This window comes from Panthera tigris, chromosome X, assembly GCF_018350195.1.
Source record: "Panthera tigris isolate Pti1 chromosome X, P.tigris_Pti1_mat1.1, whole genome shotgun sequence".
Lineage (NCBI taxonomy): Eukaryota > Metazoa > Chordata > Mammalia > Carnivora > Felidae > Panthera > Panthera tigris.
The window spans coordinates 91969675-91994507 of NC_056677.1; the positions used below are offsets into that span (position 1 = coordinate 91969675).

A 24833-nucleotide genomic window follows, 5' to 3' on the forward strand; every position below is an offset into this window, starting at 1 on the left:
TTCTGTAAATAGCCGCTGACCCGCTGGCTTAAACAAAAGAGAAAACGAATGACTGGTAAGTTAAAAAGCATGCAAACACTAGGCTATACTCCTAGCAGGTGGGTAGCAAGTGGCCTTGTCTTAGTGTCTGTCTTTTTTTTTTTTTTTTAAGTTTTTGGACGTTTATCATTTATTCCTTTTTTGAGAAACAGTATGAGTGGGGAGAGGACAGAGAGAGAGAGGGAGACACAGAACCCAAAGCAGGCTCCAGGCTCTGAGATGTCAGCACAGAGCCTGACGCGGGGCTTGAACTCATGAACTGTGGGATCATGACCCGAGCCGAAGTCGGATGCCTCACCGACTGAGCCACCCAGGCGCCCCTTAGTGTCTCTTTTCAAGGCTCCCTTCCCTTCTCTTTCCCACCCTTTCCAATCTTCTGCCAAAACTCAAGGTTTGAGGCAGTGGTCAAGCTCCATGGCATAAGAATTGGTGTTCCTCATGATGCTCTCCGCCAACATGACAGGCTTGGGGTTTCTTCCAGCAAAACAAGAGAGCCAGGTGCAGATCAACATGGCTGCAGCTGCTGCACCTCCAGCACAGTAATAGGCCCAGCCAAGCCGACAGGTACCTGTAGAAATAGGGACAGAGATATAAAGGTTGGGTTGTCTTCGCATACATTCTCTCTGGGGTGTTAGGGTTAATGTGATGATATGAAACAGCAAATACAACTTGGCTTCCTGTTTCCTCCTTTTCCTCTTGGGCTTATGGCTGGTATTTGCTCTAGAAAGAAGTTACAGAATTTTATTCTGTTACAGTAGGAACCTGGGGGTGGTGTGGGTGGTAATGGTGGTGGTGATGCTAATGAAAATGATGACAAGAGCCACTTAATCACGTGCCAAGAACTATGCTAAACTCCTTGGACATATATCTCTTTGACCATTACAGTAACTATATGAGATAGACACTCTTATTGTCCCTGTTTTATATTAGATGAGGTAACTGAGGCACAGGTTCAGTTAATTGTGAAAAATCACACAGATGAACAGCGATAGAGTCAGGGTATAAACACTGGCTAATCTTGACTCTAAAGCTCTACGTTTTTCACCACACTGATGTGCATAGACTATTTCCAAAGAATCATATTCTGCATCATCAGGAGATTTGACAGGCAAAAAATCAATAAAAATCCCTTGCTGTTTACGACATGTCTTTGTCTTAACCTACCCTTGCATCATCAAGGGAAGAAACATGCGTTGGAATCAAGGCCAAGCTTGTGAGGCAGCAGTTTAAATTTGAAGGGTAATAGGAAAGGTCACCTGTTCAAAAACATCCACTCTACCACCTGCCCTCCTATCAGAAGGAGATACTGTCCTTTGAAGTATTTGTGCTTTCTCTGAGAATTTTCCCTCAGAAAATGTCAGTGCCCAAAGAAAAGAGAGCTATTAATTTATAAGGGAACAGACTAACAACTAATTACTAAAAATCACGCGCCTAAGCAAACAAGACTCCAGAAATTGGAATGGATGCCAGTGATAGGAAACTGCAGAGGGATCCTGAGAAAAGACATAGGTAGTGACCTTCACCTACCTCACAGTCTTGCAGAAAGCTAGGTCTAACTACAGTCAGTTGGAGATGTCAAGACTGATCTTCATGACAATTTACTTTTTAATAACCAGTTTCTTCTGTTCACATGGTACCCAGTGAATGTTAATTTTACTTCTTCTAATTGACTAGTTGGCATGTCATATAAAGAGTCTAAGATGGTCCCAAGTTAGGCTGCTTTGCTCCTCTATTCGGGACAGCCTTATATATCCCGAAATTCTCACCTCAGAAATAGTGTTCCTTCTACCACCAAATTATCACTCATGCTGTCTCTCCTGCCAGAAACAGCTTCTTTCCTCTTATTCACCAATTCATATCTACCTTGGAACTCTATCCAGGACTTCCAAGAAACTTTCCTAGATTAACCCCAGTCGGCTCAAGTCACCTCAACAAGTATCCTACCAGGAGTTTGTCCATACATCCCTTACATGGGTGTACCTGTTGGTCAAAATTTTGGGAGGAAAATTTGCATAGCAAATATTTTTCATCTACCCTTTACCCCCTTCTAGATTGGCTCAACAGGGCAGAGGCATCAGCTTCTTTCTTGACAATAGCTCCCATATTGTGTCAACAGTGGGTGCTCAGTGTGCATGCTTTAGCCTGACAATACTCCAAAGGTGGGTACACTTACATTTTTTAGCCCTCGACATCCAAACTTATGACTTAATTTTTTTATTAAAGTTACAAAACCGACCATAGTATTGTTCTGTTTGCTTCTGGAATGTGCTACGATCCTTGTCACCGTAAGGCCTATGCATATTCTACTCCCTAAAATGCTTACCGCATGTAGGCATGTGCGCATATACTTCCCACCACTCTTTTTGCCTAGTGAATTTTCGATCATTCTTCAAAGCTCAGCCCAATCAATTCCTTAGTGAAGCCCTCCCTGACCTCCCTAAGTCAAATTCCTTCAGCAGAGGCCCTCATGAGTACTGTGTATATTTCCTTCTATACTTGAATGAATGAATGGATCCCTTATCCCTTCCCATGGCAAATGTCAAACTTCAGTTCTTCAGCAGAGATACTGCTTTACCATAGATGGAGGCAGTCATATAACTCCCTGAAGTCACATGGCCCCACCGAAAATTATAGCGAAAGCCAGACTACAGTAGATAATGGAAACAATGCAACCCTTAGATGGATGGAGTGAATTTGAAAGAGAACCATTCTTGGAGAAAATAATCTAACTGGCCTCAACATGAACAATGATGGGTGGGACTCTGGGAAGAGTAAACTGAAGAATACCACATTGAGGCAAGCAAACAATAAATTTGTTCCTTAACCACCTTGTCACGCCTCCCCTTAGACATACATACATACTCCCTCTCTTACTAAAAGTAGGAGGTTTTATGTAATGCTTTGGGTTTCACGAGGTGAAAACTGTAGAGACGGGCAAACCTTCAACTTCTGCCATCCCTAGGAAGAAGGCTGCAGGTTTTATTGTGCCCAGTTCACAGACAGGAATCGTGAGGCGCAGTTGATAGCCTTAGGAACTCTCTCCGAAACAGAGAGGTAGAGGCAAGGATCCAGACCAAGTCTCTCTACTCTCAATCTGGTACTCTGTCTTCTACTGCTGTTGTTGTTGTTTTTTTTTCATCTTCTCAAAAGCCATTTTCCTCTTATAGGACCCTTGACCTACAAGCCCTAAAGAGGGGCTCCTAAATTAATTTGTAATAGATCCACCTGAGCTTCCCCTGTGACCCCTCTAACCGAAATCTCCTGTGCTCGCATGGCAGAGTAGACAGGCGCCAGCTCTGAGGTGGACTGTGAGGCAAGTTCCTCCTTTCTGGAATGCTCCCAGTCTAGTCCAGACAAGGCATCCGAAGTCTCATTCTGTTTCTTCAGTTGCTTGCCAGCTCATCCTCCCATTAGAGTAGCAGGGACATTTTTATTAGATATATGCACCCAGGGACCAGGGGAAGACTTGTTTCTGTAAATGAAAGGAATAGATGCATAGCATGCCATTACCTCTAAGCTCTAGGCAGGAAGAAAGTTGACAGAGCGGGCAACTCCGGAGTGAAGACCTGGCTAGAAGGACTTCAATAAACCTTATTGAAGTCAGTCAGAACCGGGTACCACTGGGCGAGGATTCAGCACCAAAGCGCTCCCATTGCCACACCAAATGCACTCAGAGTTTCCATTCACAGAGTCACAGAGTCATGGAGTCACAGCGTCACTGAGGCACAGACACTCCTGTTAGGTAACTGAACAGCACCTAAGCTACAGGCTGCTGCCACACAGGGAGCCAAGGAGAAATAGAGGAGATACACCTTCTAGCCAAACCTCTCCCCACAACCCTCCCTGTTATCTGCTTGAGGAAATAAAGAGGTTACATCACTAGCATTGCAAAGGGGAGGCAGGGGAAGCAAACCTTTAAAGAAGCACAGCTTCAGGTTGAGAGCGGATGTCAATATTCACCTACTCCACAGAAACCTTGGACACTGGTCTGATGCCCTATAGAGGAACTTGTGCTTTCTATGAAAGGGTGCAAAATAGGGAGCAGTGACGACGAGCTACCGCCTTTCTCCTCCAATCGCCTTTTAGTGAAGTCCCATGAACCATCACGGATCCCTAAATCCTACTCCTTGAAGCACTGTTGATTCTTCTATTCATCTGACAAATACATATTAAGTTCCTACTATGTGCCATACATTTTGAATACACCATCTCATTTGACTCTCACAACAGCCATGATTATTTTCCTTAACAGCTGAGAAAATGGAGTCTCGGAAAGATAAATTACTTTACCAACTTACAAGTGTTCAGATGTGAGTGCCAGCACGGAACGTCCATGGTCATCTATTTCCATGCCAGAAGAATGGAGCCAAGGATACAAGTTACTATAATCCAAAGTATAATGCCTTCAACTAATCACCTCAACTTTCTGGATCTCAATTTCCTTTTTTTTTTTTTTTTAAGTGAAGGGAATTTTTGCTGGAGAGATTTTAAAAATCCCCTTCCAACTCAGAGTGTCCATTCTACTCTGAATGTAATCAATGTTTTAAGAGACATGCAAGAAATTCTACAGGAAAACCTAGGGAAAACAGAATTATTTCTATCTGGGAGAATTCAGGCTCAGGAAATGTTTGTGTGTGTATGGTGTGTGTGTGTGTGTGTGTGTGTGTGTGTGTGTGTGTGTGTTTACTTAAATTTTAGTTAGTTAATATACAGTGCAAGATTGGTTTCAGGAGTAGAATTCAAAATTCAGTGATTCATCACTTACAAATGATACCCAGTGCTCCTCGCAACAAGTGCTCAGGTAATGCTTTATAAAGAACATAGCATTGCAACTTGACTTCAGTAGCGGGAAGTGGGCATTCTAGGAAGTGGGAATGGTTGGTGTGAGCAAAGTACGTAAGTGAGAAGGTTGACCACACGCTCCAGAAACGGTACTCTATTCAGAATTGCTTCGGGAAAGAAGATGTAGTTGGCAAATAATAAGCTGAATCGAGACGAGGAGGAACCATGGAATGTGGCATCTTTCCCACAAGCAATGGGGAGCAATGGAAATTTTCTGACCAGAGGATGGCATGATAGAAAACAGTGTCTCAGCCTTGGCACTATTGATATTTTGGGCCAAACAAATCTTTGTTGTACGGGGGTGAAGTGGGGTGGGGCGGGGAGGGTTGTCTTGTGTATTGTTGCACCCTGGCCTCTACCGACTAGATGTCTGCAACTTATCCCTCCCCCCTGAGTGGTGGAAACCAAAAATACCCACAAACATTGTCAAGCGTCCTTGGGAGTGGGGGCGTGGTGGATTGCTTTCCGTTAAGAACGACTGAGTTAGAGGTATAGTTTGGGAAGATTAACCTAAAATCTCTCTATAAAAGAGACTGGAGGCAGTTGTACACTGTAGGAAGAGACCGGTTAGCCAGAGGACGGGGATGCTGGTACACATCCAACAATACATAAAGCAGCCTCCCACAACAAAAAATGATCTGGCCAAAAATGTCAATATTTTTGATGGTAAGCAACCCTCGTCTAGGCAAAACACCAGATATCTACACTCCGAATGACCTCCAAAATGAATCTTGATGACTGAACAATTAGCCCGACAGAATGGAAGCTTGTGCCTTAAGAACATCTGTGCATGGTTCCCTATTGACCTGGGGAGCTGGCTGGAACTGCAGCATGGTCAGCTTCGAGTATTCTAGTATGCTAGCTCAGGGAAGCTGGGGAAGGCCAAGGAGAGAGATCTCACAAGGTATTCAGGAGGAATACCCTGGGAGTCAGGAGACTGGAGTCTTTGAAGGAACCTCTTAACCCCACTGGAATTCAGCTATCTCACTCCTAAAATGGGAGAAAGCAATTAAGTACCTGTCTAAAGACAGAGCAATAAAGACCAGATGAGTTCGTGAGGTCTTTTTCAGAAGTAGCCAGGATCGCTGCCGCCTCACCTCTCAGATCGCACCAATTCTGAGCCTCCATGCTACAATTGTTCAGGGACCTGTGTGCTCAGAAAATAATGCAGTAAGCTGGCATCACACCGGGGGACTGTCTCTACACACGTGCATATGTATCTGTGAAAAGAAAGATTAGGCGGCAGGAGAGAGGGAGAAAAGAGGTCCTAACTGCAAATTCGCTGCATGCAAAGTTTCTAGAGGGGCCTGAGATAAGCCTGTTCCTTTTTGTGCTCTTCTGTACAATTTCTAACACTCTATCTGTGAGTCATTCTATTCCAATGTTGAATTTGCTATGACAAGATCCCTCATAAAAGTTATTAAATCATCACTCAGCAGTGGGCCTGACATTTAAATCAAGACACGTTGCTTTTATTCCAAGTTGCAAATCAAATTGGTTTGGAGTTTGACGCTATTTTCTTTGATTCAGCATTAAGTTATATTATTACATCTCTGCTGTTTAGAGAACAAACTGTCACTGGCTGCTACTTAAACTGACTGCCCTCCATAGAACCCCAGTCCTATGTACTTAAGGGACATGGTGTCTGGCCAACTACAAATGGGTCATTATGAACTACTGGGAGGTGTTAGCCACACGCTGATGCTTTTGGTAGGGCCTAGCATTGGTGTGGGCGTCAGGATTGGGAATCAGAGTAGGAAAGAGTAACAGAGAGGCTCTCTCTGCAGCTAACATGCTCAGAATGCCAGCTTAGAAGCCAAGGATGCTAGAGAACTAATCCGAAGAAAAGAGTCCTGCTTGGAGAAAGAGGGAAAAGGCATAAAAGAGAGTGAACCCACTTTGGAAGACAGTTTGACAATTTCTTATAAAACTAAAGATACTTATACCATATGATTAAGAAATCATGCTCCTTTGTATTTACCCAAAGAAGTTTAAAACTTATGTCCACACAAAAACCTGCACAAGGATTTTTATAGCAACTTTATTCATAATTGCCCATTCTTGGAAGCAAGAAGTCCTTCAGTAGGTGAATGGATAGATTAACTGCGGTCCATCCAGACAATGGAATATGATTCAACACTAAAAAGAAGTGAGCTACCAAGCTATGAAAAACATGGAGTAAACTTAAATATATATTACTAAGTGAAAAGTCAATCTGAAAAGGCTACTTACTCTAGTATTCCAACTATGGAGATGGTAAAATGATCAAAGGTTGCCATGAGTTGGTAGGCTTGGGGAGGGATGAATAGGCAGGTCATGGAGTGTTGGTAGAGCAGTGAAAATACTCGGTTCGATACTATAATGGTGGATACACATCAATATACATTTGTGCAAATGCATAGAATGTATACCACCAAGAGTGAACCATAATGTGAACTATGGACTTCAGGTGACTATGGTGTGTCAATGTAGGCTTATCAGTTGTAATAAGTATACCACTCTGGCGGGGGTGGGGGGGATGTTGATAATGGTAGAGGCTATGCATGCATGGGGGAATATAGGAAAATCTTTGCACATTCCCTTCAATTTTGCTGTGAATCTTAAACTGCTTTATCGAAGTCTTCATTTAAAAAGAGTGAGCTAAGTCTGTCTTTTGGGTTTCTCAAGCCTTCTCTTTTACAAAATCATCTGATGGAAGTCTTGGCCCCTGAAAGTTTGGAGGAAGAGACAGGGAAGCAAGAATATAGCAAGTACCTAATGACCACTGACACTTCCAACACTGACGAAGGGCTAGACGAAATGAAATGGAACTTTCAGATATATGAAGTTTTGATTTGACGCAAGTGTTGCCAAAAGCCTAGTTCTGGGAGCTAACACTCCAGAAAAAGGCATGCTTATGACCCAGGATCAGAGATAAGGCGCCCCAGATATGTGGTGAGGAAGGGACTAATGGAAGGGATAAGATCTATGAAGTAGCTTGGAGCTTTGGGGTAGGGCAAGAAGGTACAGAGCTGTTTACCAATGTAAGCAGCTTAGGGGTATGGACGGGGGACTAGAGTCCTATACAAAGATGACATCCAAATTCTAGGAACTCATGAAGTCAGGATTCAGGGAGGGGGTTCAGGTAGAATGCAATGAGAACAATATTGACATCTTTTTTATCATCAAATCTACTCCCATAATCAGGGAGAGGCTGATCACTTGAGAGACACTGCTTGAGCCTTATAGGCAAAATGATGGAAGAAGTGACCCCAAGGTAGAGGGGGACCTGCAATGGGAACAAGCATATTGCCCTCAACCTCACCATCCAGAGCAGAAAGACAGAACAGATATGCAGGATGTCTGTCTAGGAGCCACCTGTGGGGCCATCGCAGCCTTCATAGCAAACCAGGCTGCCCGCACTGGCCCTGAGAACAATCACCTCAGCTACAGAGAGATTTTTATTTTTTTATTTTTTTTTAACGTTTATTTATTTTTGAGACAGAGAGAGACAGAGCATGAACAGGGGAGGGTCAGAGAGAGGGAGACACAGAATCTGAAACAGGCTCCAGGTTCTGAGCTGTCAGCACAGAGCCTGACGCGGGGCTTGAACTCACAGACTGCGAGATCATGACCTGAGCCGAAGTCGGACGCTTAACTGACTGAGCCACCCAGGCGCCCCTACAGAGAGATATTTAAGATTCCGTTGGCATTCTGGGGAGCCTGGGTGGCTCAGTCGGTTACACGTCTGACTTCAGTTCAGGTCATGATCTCACGGCTCATGAGTTCAGAGCCCCGCATCGGGCCCTGTGCTGATAGCTCAGAGCCTAGAGCCTGCTTCGGATTCTGTGTCTCCCTCTGTCTCTGCCCCTCCCCCAGTCGTGCTCTGTCTCTGTCTCTCAAAATATGCACAAATGTTAAAAAAATTAAAGAAAGAGATTCCTTTGGAAGTCTGTGGAGGGAAAGGGAAAGAATTAGAGAGAGATTAAAGAAAGGAAAGAGTCTAAAGGAGAGTCAATGGGATAGATAGGTAGAAGAGGAAGAAAAGAAATATGGGGGGAGTTTAGAAAACATTAGTATAAAATTAGAACACTAGAGAACATAGGGACCGAGTGGAGAGGTTGAGCTCTTCAACAGACCTCTTCCTAATAAAAGTGGAGTTTTCCCCAAAGCATACCCAGCTCAGGAAAATCAGCTGCTCCTCCCTTCACCCACTATCTCAACTTATGAAACGAGGGCTGCAACCCACCTGGTTGGGTTCATGGTTGGGGGTAGGGAGGGCTAGGGTTGCTATTTGCTTATTCAACATATTTTTTGCCATAGGAACTTGCATTTTGTGTTAAGCAGGCAGCAAGGGTTTGGAAGAAGTTGGTGGTCCCATCTGTTCAGAGAGACACTGCTAACTATAGGGTCTCCATAGGTAGCAGCATAAAAATATTTTCAATGCAGCCAAGCTAAATGAGGAGAGAACTTTCTCTGCTAGGTTCAGCATAGATGAATAATTGTAAAATATAAAGCAAAGCCAATGAATTCAAGGGCAATTGCCAAACACCCTACCCCCCAAAACCCTACCACAGCCCCCAGTAAAAAGATAGCCAAGGCCATGAGGACAGCTTTCTTCTTACTCTCCAGGCTGGGCATAACTATCAACCAGACTCTAGATTGGAGGCCAAGAACCTACTAAAGATTCCAGAAGTCTGTCAGGCTCTCTTGCCAGAGACAAAGGCAAAAAAAAAAAATCCTTTGAAAAAAATTCAGTAGTTCAGGAAAACATGTTTTTGTTAGTAGTCGCTATTTCTAACCACTTCCAGAAAGTCAGGGTAGCACTCAGTAAAGACTCAAATCCTCATGGTGACAGAGAGCCCTGATATGGTTGATTTTCTTTCTGTTATAGTTCTGCCAAAAAAAAAGAGTCCTTCCATTGAAATCTTCCACAGCACCCTTAAATATCTGCTTCTGACCCATCCACATATGTTGCCAACCAGTCTTTCCTATTTATATTATTTCCTGCATAGCTATCCCAAGTTTTAGCTAATCTGCTCATCTTTTTCTTCATTAGGGGATAAATGAGAGGAATCATGTCTTAGGCCAACTTAAATTGTGCTTCTGGATCTTTCTTAAGATTGACCCCCACCCGCCCCTGAAGAAACCTTCGTGTCACTCTGTTATTCTTTATATAGACCATCAAACGACACTTGAAGCAGCTTTTCAGAAGAGCTTTGGGAATTGCTGTAGACTGAATGTTTGGGAACCCCCAAATTTATATGTTAAATCTTAATGCCCAACGTGATGGTATTTGGAGGTGGAGCCTTTGGGAATTGACTAGGTCATGAGGGTGGAGCTTTAATAAATGGGATAGTGCCCTTATGAAAGAGACCCCCCAATGAGTTCCCATGCCCCCTCCTGCCATGTGAGGACACAGCGAGAAGATTGCCACATGTGAAGCAGAAAGAAAGAATTCCCCAGACACTAAATCTGCTGGCACCTTGATCTGGGACTTCTTAGCCTCCAGAACTGTGAGAAAAACATTTCTGTTGTTTATAAGCCACCTAGTTTTTGGCATCTCTCACAGCAGTCCAAATGGACTAAGACAGGTACTTTCCCCCCAAAGACACTGGTCAAAAACCAGCCAACCAAGTGTTTGTACCTGTTCAATTCAGCATGAGCTCTCTAAGAAATTGGCCTCTCTCATCTAGCATCTGCTCAATAGATTTCTGATTGTATCCACTGGAACTTTTTCAGCTCATAGTCACTGTGGTGAGCTCTTTAAATATGTTGTTCTCACATAGGTAAGATCAACAAACTAGATTGAGGGAAAGGGAGCCAGAGAGAGAAGTGGAACAAGTGAAGAGAATATTAGTGTGACGAGTGCTATTATATAGATGAAACAAAGATATAGATGTAGGGCATCAAATCCAGCTCAAAGAGGGCAAGGAGTTTTCAAGAAAAAGTAGGAAGTTAACTAGCTGAGGAAGGGGGAGAAGGGTGTTCCTAACAATGGACACAGCACATGCAAGGTTGCAAAGGTTTGAAAGAACATGGTATTTTGAGGGTGGCCAGGCAAGAGGAAGATCTTGAGTGATAATGGACGTGACGGCCAAGGTCCATATAGGCCATTCTTAAGGAGTCTTTATCCTGTAGACAATGGGGACCATTGCTAAAGAATGGGAATGACATCAGATTTGCATTTTTCAAAATCACTTTGGCCACAGGAGGTGAGACCGATCAAGGGAGTAGTGTGAGAAGTATGGAGAGAGAGTCAAGAGTTATTTTCTGTAATATAGATGGCAACTTACACTAAAAGAAGATAGATTCTAAAGTTCTCATGAGCCTTAGCAGTATTTATCCCTTTTGATGATTCATGTCATTATGGTTTGTAATTGATATTATTGTGGTTGTATTTGTTAGATGTCTATATATGTATATATATAGACATAATATATGCATGTTTATATGATATATACATAAAATGGCTATATGGATGATATATATATGATATATATCATATATCATATATTATATATAACATCTCCTCAAAGCTTCTTGAAGACTATATTCTTGAATTCTTAAAATTATATACAGTGTCTCATTCAGTATTTTATGTACAGTAAGTGTCCATAATATGCTTATTGAGTGACTGTTACATACTTTTTTTTTTCTTATTGGACTAAATGGCTTTATTGGGGAAATCCAGGATTACGACAGACTTAAGAGTTGCAACTGGGTCCCTTCTTCCTGCCAAAGGTGGGCACAGCATTGACAAATGGCTGGTTGTACTGCAACCAGTACAACCATATGACTTGGCCTTCCTTTCTTCTTCCATTTATCCTGTTTGGCCACCTTGGGAGTCCGCCCTCTTATGTTCCCGGCGCAGGCCAGGGAACCACGGACTTTTCTTCCAAGCATGGGGCCAGCTGCTTCCAGGGTGATCAGAGCCTCAACTCCACACTGACCAGGAATGGCCTCATCCTCTAGGTGAGTGCCTGCCAGGAGGAAGACTTGACCTTCTTGAGTGATCCCCTCCCGTGAGACTGAACCACGGCCACCACAGCCTCTACTGCAAAGATAGAGTCAAGAAAAAGGAAGGAGCAAGGGTGCACACGTGCTCACCACCTGCCATGTGCCATGTCACTGCTCTTCTGTTATACACTTTGACATAATCTTCAAATACTTAAGAAAGCTTGTGCACCCTCATTCCAGCCATTGATTTAGCCCCATACCTGTGAGGCCAGCTTTGAGCATTCAGCTATTTCCATCCATGCTCCATTGGCCAATAGATACAGACCCTGAAGGCCCTCATCGGGCCCGGAACCTCTAGGTAACAACCAATGCCACAGATATGTTAAATAATGTGTGGCAATACCATCCAATATGTGTACAGAACTTTACAATTTACGAGGCGCTTTTTCTATCCATTATTTCATTTAATCCTCTTTTATTTGTTGTATTCATTCATCAAGCCCCAGCTAGAGGCAGGAATGTTGTTATAGAGAAAGCCATTGAGTAGACAGGTAAGTATTTGACCAAGAGCGACACTTAGCCAGAGGGTAGAGACTGGGCCAGGACCATATGTGCTCGGAAGTCAAGTGGTGCACGAACAAGATCCTGGATGAGAATTACAGAGACCGGTGTCTGCAGCCATGACCTGTCATTTACAAACTGAACCAGTAGGCAAGTGATTTAACACTTCTGAGTTTCAGCCCTCCTGTGAGTAAAATGGAAGTGACGCCACCCACCTCACAGAGCAGCTGCGAAGGTCAAATGATATGACACATATAAAGCACTCAGCACAACACCTAGAATGATCAACCCATCTTGGCTCCTTTTTCTTCCCGCTAAACACTTTTCAACTAGTCTATTCCTTCCCACAAATGTCTGGAGAGAGCTTTAAAATACAGATTTCTAGGCCCGGCTCCAGATATATAGAATTATTATCTCTGGGAAGAGGGCCCAGATGATTGCAACACACAGTCCAGTGGGGAACCACCTGAATGAGACCATATCATTAGCTCAAACTGGTCTAGCTTTCAGATGAAAAGTCCGACTTTCACTGAGAACCTACAGCGCTCGATGCAATGCTAGGGGCTTTCTCTTGAAAGATGTATTTGTGTGCAATTTCTCCCAAAATTCACCCGGGTGGGGGGGGGGGGGGGAGGGCTTGGCGAAGACGGTTTGAAAAAGTCATACAACACAGCAGAAAGACATATATTTCCACCCCTGTAACTCTAACCTTGCCAGAGAACTGCCCCTGGGATGTGTGTGCAAGAATTGTTCCCCGTTTTCCTTCTGGTTCCTACCTTTGAAATCTGTTTCACTTATCAAATAACCTGGGTCAGTCTAACCCATAAGAATAACAATACTAATAATGGCAGTCATTGTTCACATTTATTGAGTTCGGGCCCTATACGAAATTTTAGGTACATCAGTTCATTTCGTCCCTGCGAGAGCCCTGTGAAAATGGGCGTTACGGTACTAACACGCCTATTTACAAATGGTTTCTGTTTCTAAACAAAGGCTTACAATACTGTATCATTCCCCAGTAGCCAGGGAAAGACACAGACTAAAACTGAGGGGGACAAAAAACTATGATATTGAGGTTTGTAGAAGGATATTTGAATGGAGGAAACGGAAGCAAGGAAATTAAACGTGAATCATATTCTTTGACCTGAGCACCAGAGGCTGAACGAAGAAGCAGAAAACAGAATGAATTCGCCTGACTTTACTGCCATCTCGTGGTGGTCTGATGTACAGACAACCAGTTCACAAGTCTGCCTTCACTGTTTCAATGAGCCCGCTAGACCCTCTGCGAAGCGCTAAGTGGGGAAATAAGGCCAAGTAAATTGAGAACCTGCCCTCTGGGGTCTTTTTAGAGTCTTGTCTCCCTCTGGAGTCGTCAAGCTGGAAGTCACCTTAGGGATCGATTCTTCCAGGGGTAAGCACACTTTTCTCATGCTGGCTATTTCAGGAAAGGCAGAAATGTTTATAAGCACCGTCTTTTTTTTTTTTTTCCTATTCAAAATGAAAATAGCTTAGCATCCCATGGGATGTATAGAATCTCATTAAAGTTCTTCACTATTTTTAAGAGATGACGGTCAGTGAGAAACTTGGCACTGAAGTTTAGTCACTAAAATGATACTTTCTGGGGGGAGGAATCTAACAGTAGATAAGCTTTCTCATCTTCGACGCCCGACGCCTGTAGGGCATTGTTTTCATAGAGTACATTTATGTGCACTTTGTCATTTCATGGCCAAAACAATCCCTGAAAGTAGATAAAAAATCATCCTCACTTTAGTCGTGGGGAGCTAGGGTTAAAGAAGTGAAATACAGGGGCGTCTGGGTGGCTCAGTCAGTTAAGCATCCAGCTTCGGCTCAGGTCATGATCTCACGGTTCGTGGGTTTGAGCCCTGTGTCCGGCTCTGTGCTGACAGCTTAGAGCCTGGAGCCTGCCTCGGATTCTGTGTCTCCCTCTCTCTCTGCCCCGCCCCCCCGGCTCTCTCTATCTCTCTCTCTGTGTCTCTCAAAAGCAAATAAACATTAAAACAATTTTTTAAAATGATGACAAAGAAAGAAGTGAAATGTATATGAGGAATCTAAAAAAGCCAAAGTCATCCAAAACAGAGAATAAAATGGTGGTTACCAGGGGCTGGGGGTGGGGAGATAGGACATATGTCGTTTAAGGGTACAAATTTGCAACAAGGAGTAAATAAACCCTAGGGGTCTAATGCACAGTATAGTGAATATAAACAATAGTAATGTATTATAATCATCAAACTTGCTAAGAGACTAGACCTTAATTATTCCAGCCACTAAAAAGAAATAATTATGTAATATGATAGGGGTGCTAATTATCTCTACAATGGCAGTCATTTTACAGTTTATTAAATGTATCCTATTAACCTGTTGTACACCTTAAATTTATACAATGTTATAGGTCAAATATATTTCAATAAAAAACACAAAAAATAAGGAGCTGAGATGACTCAGCTATGGTCCCATAGTAAGATGACAACAGAGCCACCTTACAATCGGTTCACTCCACTCAGTGCAACATTTAGAGAGTGCCAAGCATGTTCCAGGCACCAGGGATATATGGCTGAATGAAGTTGCTCCCTGACTCACCCGTTTCCTCCTGTCTGTTCCCGCTTAGCCCAGCTCTTCTGGATGGAGACTCCTCTTTGTGCGAGTTAGGAGGGCAACTGGAAAACCTTAAGCAACACCTGAGCCAGGAGTTTTCCAGAAGGACAGGCTGCCCAGGGCATTCTAGCCGATGCTGCCCCATAGACGAGTTGCTTTTCTCAATCCCCTGGGCCAATCCCTGGCCCTCACTCCCCTGGGGGAGTGATAATAAAAGGCTCCTCTCCTCTAGGAAGGCTGCCTTAAGTAGACTGGTTTATCCTTCTGGTTTTTTAAGAACACAATAGATAAACGTGAAATTGGATCAAAGGCTTCACCACGAACGTAGGTGGGTCACGGCAGAGGTCTAGGTAGGTGTCTGGGGCCTCTGGTTGCTCCTCAGTCTAATTCAATGCTCTCTCTATAAAAACAGAGAAACTGAGGCTCAGGGTGGGGGCGTAATGTGCTCGAGCAAATTTAGGAAAATTAAAACACAGCTGTCCTGATACCCAGGCCAGGACTATTTCTACCACACTCTGCTGCCCCTCTGTGGACATGAGAATGTATTAAGCTGCCTCATTGTGCTGCGGTGAGCACAAGAAAACAGACTGTCCATAAAGAAGGAAACTGATAAAGAGGAAAGGTAACAGGAAATGCCTGGAAACTGAACCCATAAAGTCTAAACCCCGAGTCGCCGTAAAAGGCTTTGAATTGGCAAGAATGAGAGGAAATGATGAGAGAACAAAGGAAATGGGCCTCAGAGAGAGGAAACACAGGGAGCACACATGAGGCCTTTGGGTAGCCTCTGTTGCAGGCCTTTGTCAAGTTGAATGGGTCTCTCCCTCCCTCCCAGAAGTCAAGCCTGGGGTGTCCTCCCTAGAGAGGCTCTGGAGAACTGTGCCGACTACCTACCAACACAAGTTACATTTAGTGCAGCCTGTTGTGTGAAATGCTTTGTATGTGTGTATCACTTCACTTAATCTTCTCAATATCCTTATGGAGAAAAATATTTTTATCGATCCCCATTAATGGAGACACTGAGGTTAACCAGCATGCCCCCAAATTCACAACTAGGAAGTGGCAAGGCTCAAATTTGAATGCAGGTCTTTCTACTATTAACCTGTTGTGTTTTAAAAAAAATTTCTTTTTAAGCTTTATTTTTGAGAGAGAGAGAGCAAGCGCACACACACGTGAGCAGGGGAGGAGTAGAGGGAGAGAGACACAGAAGCCGAAGCAGGCTCCAGGCTGTCAGCACAGAGCCCGACGTGGGGCTCGAACCCACGAGCCATGGGATCATAGGTTCTCACTGAGCTGAAGTCGGACGCTCAACCAACTGAACCACCCAGGCGCTCAACAACTGCACTGTGTGTTTTGCCTGTGTGAGCTCATTTAATCCTCACGACAACCCCACGAGGTAGCAATAAGCTCCTGAATGCTGAAAAACTGGCCCCAGGTCACAGAGCTCAGGATGTAGCTGTGCTAAAGCCCACTCTTACCACTAGTCAATCTTCCCTTGGGTTCTTCCCTGACTCACGCTGTTGTTGATGCCAATTAGAGACTCGGTGAAGGACAAATAGGTGGTAGAGTTAAATGCATCAACTTAACGTTGGACTGAGGATTCACTTGTGTGGGATCAAGTTGTTGAAATCTCTATTTGATGGCCGGAGTTTAATTAAGAACCATCCAAACACCTTTCTCAGCTTAAATCTCTCATTTAGTTAATCAAATTAAAGTGTGGGAAAGTTTGCCCTTAACAGGCTGTTGCTGGGAGCCTTTGTCTGACTTTCCCCTTTGTACTGAATGAGTGATTCATTCAACAAACAGGTATTGATTGGATTGCTATTGGGCAGCACGGGTAGTACGCCTGAGAGTCAGGAAGCTAGTCCCAGGTCTCTAGTTGTGGGGCTTTGAGAAAGTCACCTGCCCCCATTGGGTCTCACGAGATATAAATAAACCCGCTGATTGATCTGTAAGGTCCCTCCCACTGTAGGTTTCAGTGCAAGCTCCTGATCAGTGTTTGTTTTGTTTTCCTGTATTAAATATTTGATTAACTTCTTATTTATTTTTATTGAGCTATAATTGACGTATGACATTATATTCATTTCAGATGTACAAATGATTCAATATTTGTAAATGTTATGAAATTAACATCACATAAGTCTACTTAACATCCATCACTATACATGATTACAATATTTTTCTTGTGATAACTTTTAAAATCTACTCTCTTAGCAACTTTCAAATATACGATAAGTATTACTAACTATAGTCACCATGCTGTACATTACGGCCCCAAGACTTATTTATTTTATAATTGGGAATTTGAACCTTTTGACCCCCTTCACCTATTTCACCCACCTCCTACCGTCTGCCTCTGGCAATAACCAATCATTTCACTGTATCCATGAGTTTGGTTTGTTGGTTAGTTGTTGGATTGGTTGGTTTTATAGATCATGCAGCATTTACCTTTCACTGTCTTATTTCACAAAGCATAATGCCCTTGAATTCAATCCATGTTGTTGCAAATGTCAAGATTTCCTTCTTTTTTATGCTTGAATAATATTCCACTGTATACATATCCCATATTTTCTTTATCCATTCATCCATCAATGGATACGTAGTTTGCTTCCGTATTTTGGTTATTGTAAATTATGCTGCAATGAACAGGGGAGTGCCTATATCTTTTTGAGATAGTGTTTTCATTTCCTTCAGATAAATATCAAGAAATGAAATTCCTGGATCATATGGTAGTTGTATTTTTTTAATTTTTTGAGGAATTTCCACAGTTTTCCACAGTGGCTGCACCAATTTACACGCCCACCAACAATGCACGAGGGTTCCCTTTATTCCACATCCTCACCAACACTTGCCATTTTTTGTCTTTTTGATAATAGCCACTGTAACAAGTGTGAGGTGATATCTCATTGTGATTTGGATCTGCATTTCATGATAATTAGGGGTGTTGAGAACTTTTTCATGTACCTGTTGGCCATCTGTATGCCTTCTTTGAAAAAAAAAATGTCTATTCAGATCCTCTGCCCATTTTTTAAATTGGATTGTTTGAGGTTTTTCTGCTATTGAGTTGTATGTGTTCTTTATATATTTTGGACATTAACCCCTTATCATCAGATATATGATTTGCATATACTTTCTCCCATTTGATAGGTTGCCTTTGCATTTTGTTGATGGTTTCCTTTGCTATGCAGAAGCTTCTTAGTTTAATATAGACCCACTTGTTTATTTTTGCTTTTGTTGTCGTAGCTTTTTGTGTCAAATCCAAAAAAACCATCGGCAAGACCGATGTCAAGGAGCTTACTTCCTATGTTTTCTTCTAGGAGTTTTTTGGTTTCAGGTCTTATGTTTAAGTCTTTAATCCATTTTGAGTTAATTTTTGTGTACAGTATAAGATAGTGGTCCAGCTTCATTCTTTTGCATATAGTGGTTCAGTTTTCTGAATACCATTTGTTAAAGACAGTTCCCTTTTCTCATTGTATACTCGTGGTTCCTTTGTTGCAAATTAATTTGTGTGGGTTTATTTCTGAGCTCTCAGGTCTGTTCTGTTAATCTATATGTCTGTTCTTATGTCAATACCATACTGTTTTGACTAGTATAGATTTGTAATATAGTTTGAAATCAGGGAACATGATCCCTCCAACTTTGTTCTCCTTTCTCAAGACTCTCTTGGCTATTTGGGATGGGGGGGGGGTCTCTTGTGATTTTATGATAAGAAAAGATAGGATTCAGTAGGCAGAGAGTGAAAGGTTAGGACCTGAGGTCCCTGGGTGGGGAAAAACATATTTTGGAACAATGCTGGGAGTGTCTGAACACAGCAAAGCCCCTCAGGCATAAGGTTCCTCTTAAGAATGTAACAGACACCACCTACTCCCCCTCAGGTTCCCTTCAGGAATTTGACAAAAGGCCTAATTAAAAATAAGTAGTAGAGCATAAAACACATGACCCACAAGGAATGGTATGGCCATAGACCACCCCTCCTGCAATGGAGTCGAGCCAATCAGGAATGTTCAACCCAGCACCTAGAGTTATCCAGCCAATAAGGGTAGAACATGAGAAGGAACAAGGGGGAAGGGAAGGGGGGTGGTGACCGGAACCTTATAAAATAAGGACCCTCGCCTATAGTCCTTGGGCATTCACTTTCAAATGTCCCCTCTCTGTAAGGAGAGCTTTCCTACTATTCTTCCTTTCTGATCTTATATGCTAATAAAATTCTGCCTGCTGCTCATTTTGTGTCCACATCTTCATTCTTGGAAGTGGCAAGACAATGAACCCTGGGTATTGAGGTAAAAAAAATCCTACAACAGTTTCATACAAGTTAATTTCCTCTTTGAATGGATAAAAAGAAGAAAAGGAGTCAATTACTTAAACTGCTCAACTGATGACCCTGGTGGGTGAGAGCCAGGTAAGGTATGTTCCAGGGGGTTAGAGCAGGCACTGAGGGAGGATTGGGACAGCAGGGGACCTGGAAGATAGGTTTGGAGACATGAGAGAAGATCCTAGAAATAAGGGAGGCAATGGAAGGGAGGTGGTCATGTAATGGAATCAATGTGAGTTAGCTCCTTGGTGAGTCAGAAACTGGACCAGGTTGAGTTGTCTCACAAAGTAAACTTTAGTTGCAGCAAATAAGGAGATCACGAAGGAATAGCTTCCAAAGCCATGACTCCCCCTTTTATTTAGGTTTAGGATAAATATTTAGATAGGGAAGCCTTGTCATTGCATGTGGAGGCAGGCATAAGGTCACACATGCACCTTAAGGAAACATGCCCATACATACATTGCGTGTTATGTAATGAGGCTGAGGGTCCACCTTGGGTGGAGATTTTAGTATTATAATAAAGGTAGTCAAGAGTCATTCTAGAGGTCACTCCAAGGTCCATCTGTGCAGGTGCGGGTCAGGGGTTAAGTTAAAATTAGTCTCGATGGTCTGGGCTGGCTGGAGGTCTTGTCAGGGCAGTCACTTGCTCCAGGGGCAGTTTCACTTTCCCTTTGCCTAAGTTCATAGATAAGCTGGAAAAAAAGAGCTTAAGAAAAAATGTGGGACAAGGGTCGGTGAGCACAAGCTGGAGGACAGTAAAGGTCAGGTCTTGGGGGTGTAACTGGTGATAACCAAACTTTTGGGGTGTAAGAGTTTGGGAATTCCTTATACAACCGTGTTTTTGTCTTAGGAGCTGTGTCTTCTCCAGACCCTCTGATGTTTTATTTTTCCCTTCCCTGCTCTACTCAGTCTCTTCCTTTCAAGAAGAGAGACCAAGATGGGTAGTACATAAAGAGTAGATATGCTCTTAGAAGACCAGAGAGAGGCCCTAGGTAGACTGTATGTGATCTTAGAACATATGAAACAAAAAGTTTTGTATATCTTTCTTCTATGATCAAGTTTAGCAAGACAACTTAGGTGTCTGTATTAATGCAAGTCAAATCTAGAGGCACTTTAAAATCTCCCACACATATCCATTCCCCTTACGACCTCTTCCAGAATCCCGTCAGGTGCCGCTGCTGCCTTATGTATTTGTACCCTGACTACACTAAAAGATTGACAGGGGACTCAGACTGAGGGTGGAAGTGAGAGAGACAAGATGTAAAACTAGGTACTTTCCATGATGTTTCAGACATTTGTTTCTGGAAACAATAGAGCTAAAGTAGATCTTAAGGAAAAATTCTCAAATGACTCAAGACACACCCTCACCAGTGGAGAGGGGAAAAGTCATTGCGCGCACATAGGACAGTGAATCTGGAGATAAGCTCCATTCACAGTTGTGCCTTTAACTTGCTGTATGACCTTACACAAATCACTTTACCTATTCCTACCTCAGGCTTTCCTCATTATAAAATGGGCATATTACCATCCGTTATCCATGCACTTTTGAAAATCAGATTAGATAATATTCATGAGAACATGTTGCAAATGTGATCTATTGATAGACCTTACCTTGCATTTAAGTGCTGTTGGTAACACAGTGGTTTTATAAGCTAGCTTGAAAACTGCTCTGTCCCATTAGAAGTATTCAGCTTCTCAAAATTCTCAGTGGGGCTCAGTTGGGTGTCCACTGTCTGTATAGGCCATCGGGTATGAAGGAATTCCCTAGTAGTTTTGTGGATCTAAGAGGATTTTGAAAACCACAGTGAAGCTGAAATATGTGAAACCCACTGAAATGAAGTCTCTGTTCAAGGCTCTTCTTGTACCTTCACATTCTCAAGGACCTTGCTTTTCTGCATCAATCTGTCTCCGCTACAGGATGATTATCATCATTACTCAAGTATTTGGCCATCTTAGAAAAAGCCTCTCTTAATCCCACATCCTCCTCTCCTCCAGCTACTGCTCAGTTTCTCTGCTTTCCCTCATAGCAAAACTTTTTGAAAGAATTGTTTACACATGCTGCTTTCATTGTCCTCATCTCACAACTACTCCAATATCTGTAATTGCAAAACTTCTCTAGGTCAACTTTGGCTGGCTGATGCCAATGGTCACTTCTCTGTCCTCATCTAGCAACTTGAATCAGTATTACACACAATTGACTACACCCCCTTCTTTGATGGATTCTCTTTCTCTTGGTTTTTGTGACCCTGCATTCTTTTTTTGTTTTTAAGATTTTATGTTTAGGGGCACCTGGGTGGCTCAGTTGGTTAAGCATCCGACTCTTGATTTCAGTTCAGGTCATGATCTCACGGTCATGAGATCACACCCCAAGTTGGGCTCTGCACTTGGTGTGGAGCCAGCTTGAGATTCTCTTTCCTTCTCCCTCTGCTCCTCCCCCACTTGCACACATGCACTCTCTTTCTCTATTAAAACAATAAAAAAATAAAATAAAATAAAATAAAATAAAATAAAGATTTTATTTTTAAGTACTTTCAAACACCCAACATGGGACTTGAACTTACAACCCCAAGATCAAGAGTCACATGCTCTACCAACTGAGCCAGCCAGGCGCCCCCTTATTTTTCTTTATATGTCTCTCTGGCTATTCTTTCTGGGTCTCCTTAGTAGGCTCTTCCTTCTCTAAAGAGGAGCATAAAGGTTAAAAACACAGACTCTCAAGCCCTGCTTTCCAATATGGTAGCCACTAGTCACACTGTGGCTATTGCATTTAAATTAATAAAATTAAAGAAATAAAATTAATAAAAATAAATAAAATAATAAGATTAAATATTTATTAGGTTAAATTAAAAATTGAGTCCCACCAACCTACTATTTCAATTGCTCAACAATAACATACGGCTAAAGGCTAAACACATTGGACAGAAAGACACAGAACATTTCCACCATTGCAGGAACTTCTTTTGGATGGTGCTAGCTAGAACCAGACCTCTAGAATTCGAATCCCAGCTCTGCCAGTTTATCAGCTGAGTGACCCTGAGCAAGTTACTTAATCTCATAGAAAAAAATCCCTGCCTTCACAGAGTTTATGCTACCCCTACAATGGAAAAATATGGCATGCTGGAAATGTAGAAAGGAGATCTATAAACATTGCTAGCTCTCTAAAAGATTTTGGTAAGTAAAAAAATGCAAGGTGCAGAATGGTACAGTTAGCTACTAGATACCTAATATGACCTTGGATGAACAAAATAAAGATTTTTTTTATATTTTTATATTTTATATTTTATATATATATTTTATATACTTACTTATTTATATTTATATTTATATTTAAATATATATATTTATATATAATATATAAATATATATAAAATATATATATTATATATAATATATTATATATATTTATATAATATATATATTTTATATATATTATATATTTTTTTATATTTTATATTTATTAAAATTCTGGAGAGATATAAAAAATTTAGTGGTCCCTTTGGGGAATGGAGTCAGGGTTAGGAAAAAGACTTTGGCTTTGCATTTTATATGTTTACATACTGTTTAATCACATGCATAAATTGCTTTTGATTAAAAATCAAAATCTTAAATTTATATGTATATGATTTGGAATTTTTCTTATTATCCATTGCTGTATAACAAACTGTCCCCAGAGAGTCGCCTGGATGACTCAGTCAGTTAAGGATCCAACTTCGGCTCAGGTTATGATCTCACAGTCCATCAGGTCAAGCCCCTGGTTGGGCTCTGTGCTGACAGCTCAGAGCCTGGAGACTGCTTTGGATTCTCTGAGAGTGTCTCTTTCTCTTTCTGTCCCTCCCCCGCTCGCACTCTGTCTCTCTCAAAAATAAATAAACATTAAAAAAATAAAAATAAAAAACTACCTCTAGAACATAGTAGATTAAAACAACATCCATTTTGGGGTGCCTGGGTGGCTCAGTCGTTTAAGCATCCAACTCCTGGTTTTGGCTCAGGTCATGATCTCACGGTTCATGAGATCAAGCCTTGCATCAGGTCTCAGCGTGCAGCCTGCTTGGGATTCTTTCTCTCCCCCTCCCTCTGCGCTGCCCCCGCCCTCAAAAATAAATAAATAAACTAAAAAAATCCATTTTATTATATCTCATGAATCTATAGGTAATAATTCGGTCAGAGCTCAGCTGAGCAATTTTTCTACTGCAATTGGCTTTTACTAGAGTCATTCAGTGGTATTCAGATGGCTTGAATGGAGGTCCTAGGACTGCTTTGCACACATGTCTGGTGCTTTGCAGGAATGGCTGGAAGTTTGGACTCAGCTGGGCCTCTCTCTGTTTCCAAGTATCTGTGGGACTTTCCATTTGGTCACTCCCACAGAGTAGTCAAAGTTTTTATATGATGGCTTAGAGATCCCAGAAACCAACATGGAAACAGAACGTTCTTTAGAGGCTAGGCCTAGCATAAGCTTTATGTCACTTATGCCATACTCTACAGGTTAAAGCAGTTATAGGCCAGCCCAGATTTATAACATAAGCAGTAGAGACAGACCTAGCCTCTTTATGGGAAGGGCATCAAAGAATTTGTGCTCATCTTTAATCCAACACATACCCCAAGAGTGCTGCCTTAATACAAGTTATATCTTTGATAATTCAGGTTAGGACTAAAAATTGTAACAGTGAATGGTTCAGGATAACTGGAATGGAAACCCAGGGAAAGAGGAGCTAAAAATACGAGTGTGACCTCTTCATACTGGAAGATGAAGGAGGCTATCCAGAGTCTCAGAGTAGAATTCTATTTTACTCATTCTCACAATCGCCTTGGCAGACTAACAATGCCTGCTTCCACTGTCCTCCTCATTCCCTTCATCTCTCTCAAGCAAGTCAAGGTAAGAAGCTTTGTTCCTCGGGTAGGGCTCATGTCTTTCCTGACTCTGTGAAGCTTCCTTTCCGAAATACAGAGTGCGTAAAATAGAGCCTACAGCAGAATCAAACTAATGCCACCAGTCGATAGTCTCCCCTCCAGCACATTCTGCTCTGCTATCTTTTAAAGAAGGCCCCTATCTACTTCAAGTCAAATGTTGTGCTAGGTACTTTATATTTTATTATGTCATTGTGACAACGTTGGAATAGGTATTATTTTTATCCCCCATTTTACAGAGAAGGAAAGTGAGACACAGACACTAAGTGACTGTGCCCCCATACAAATACATAGGGGGCAGAGCCTGGATAGCAACTGAGATCTTTGACTCCAAAGCTTATGATCTTTCAGTATACCAGGCTGCCTTTCAAGGAAAAAAAAACAGAAGTCTGTACACTGGATACTGAGTGTACTTTTCTTGTATTTCATTCATCTATCCACACGGTATTTAAGGTATGCCGAAGGGGCTTCCCCACTACCAGAATGTCCAGAGCATTAATGCACTTTTATTTTTTAAATTTTTATTTCCTTTTTGAGAGAGAGACAGAGACAGAGTGTGAGAGGGGGGAGGGGCAGAGAGAGAGAGGGAGACACAGAATCTGAAGCAGGCTCCAGGCTCTGAGCT

The 24833-nt window shown here is 42.2% G+C and overlaps 1 protein-coding gene across 1 annotated transcript in view; it reads right to left on the reverse strand.

Moving 5' to 3' along the window:
- Window positions 1–425: 425 nt before the first annotated feature.
- LHFPL1 (LHFPL tetraspan subfamily member 1) overlaps window positions 426–24833 on the reverse strand; it is a 39119-nt gene continuing 14711 nt past the window's right edge. The window contains exon 3 of the mRNA XM_042975201.1: window positions 426–607. Within this exon, the coding sequence (XP_042831135.1) occupies window positions 426–607 (182 nt within the window). The remainder of the gene's footprint in view (window positions 608–24833) is intronic.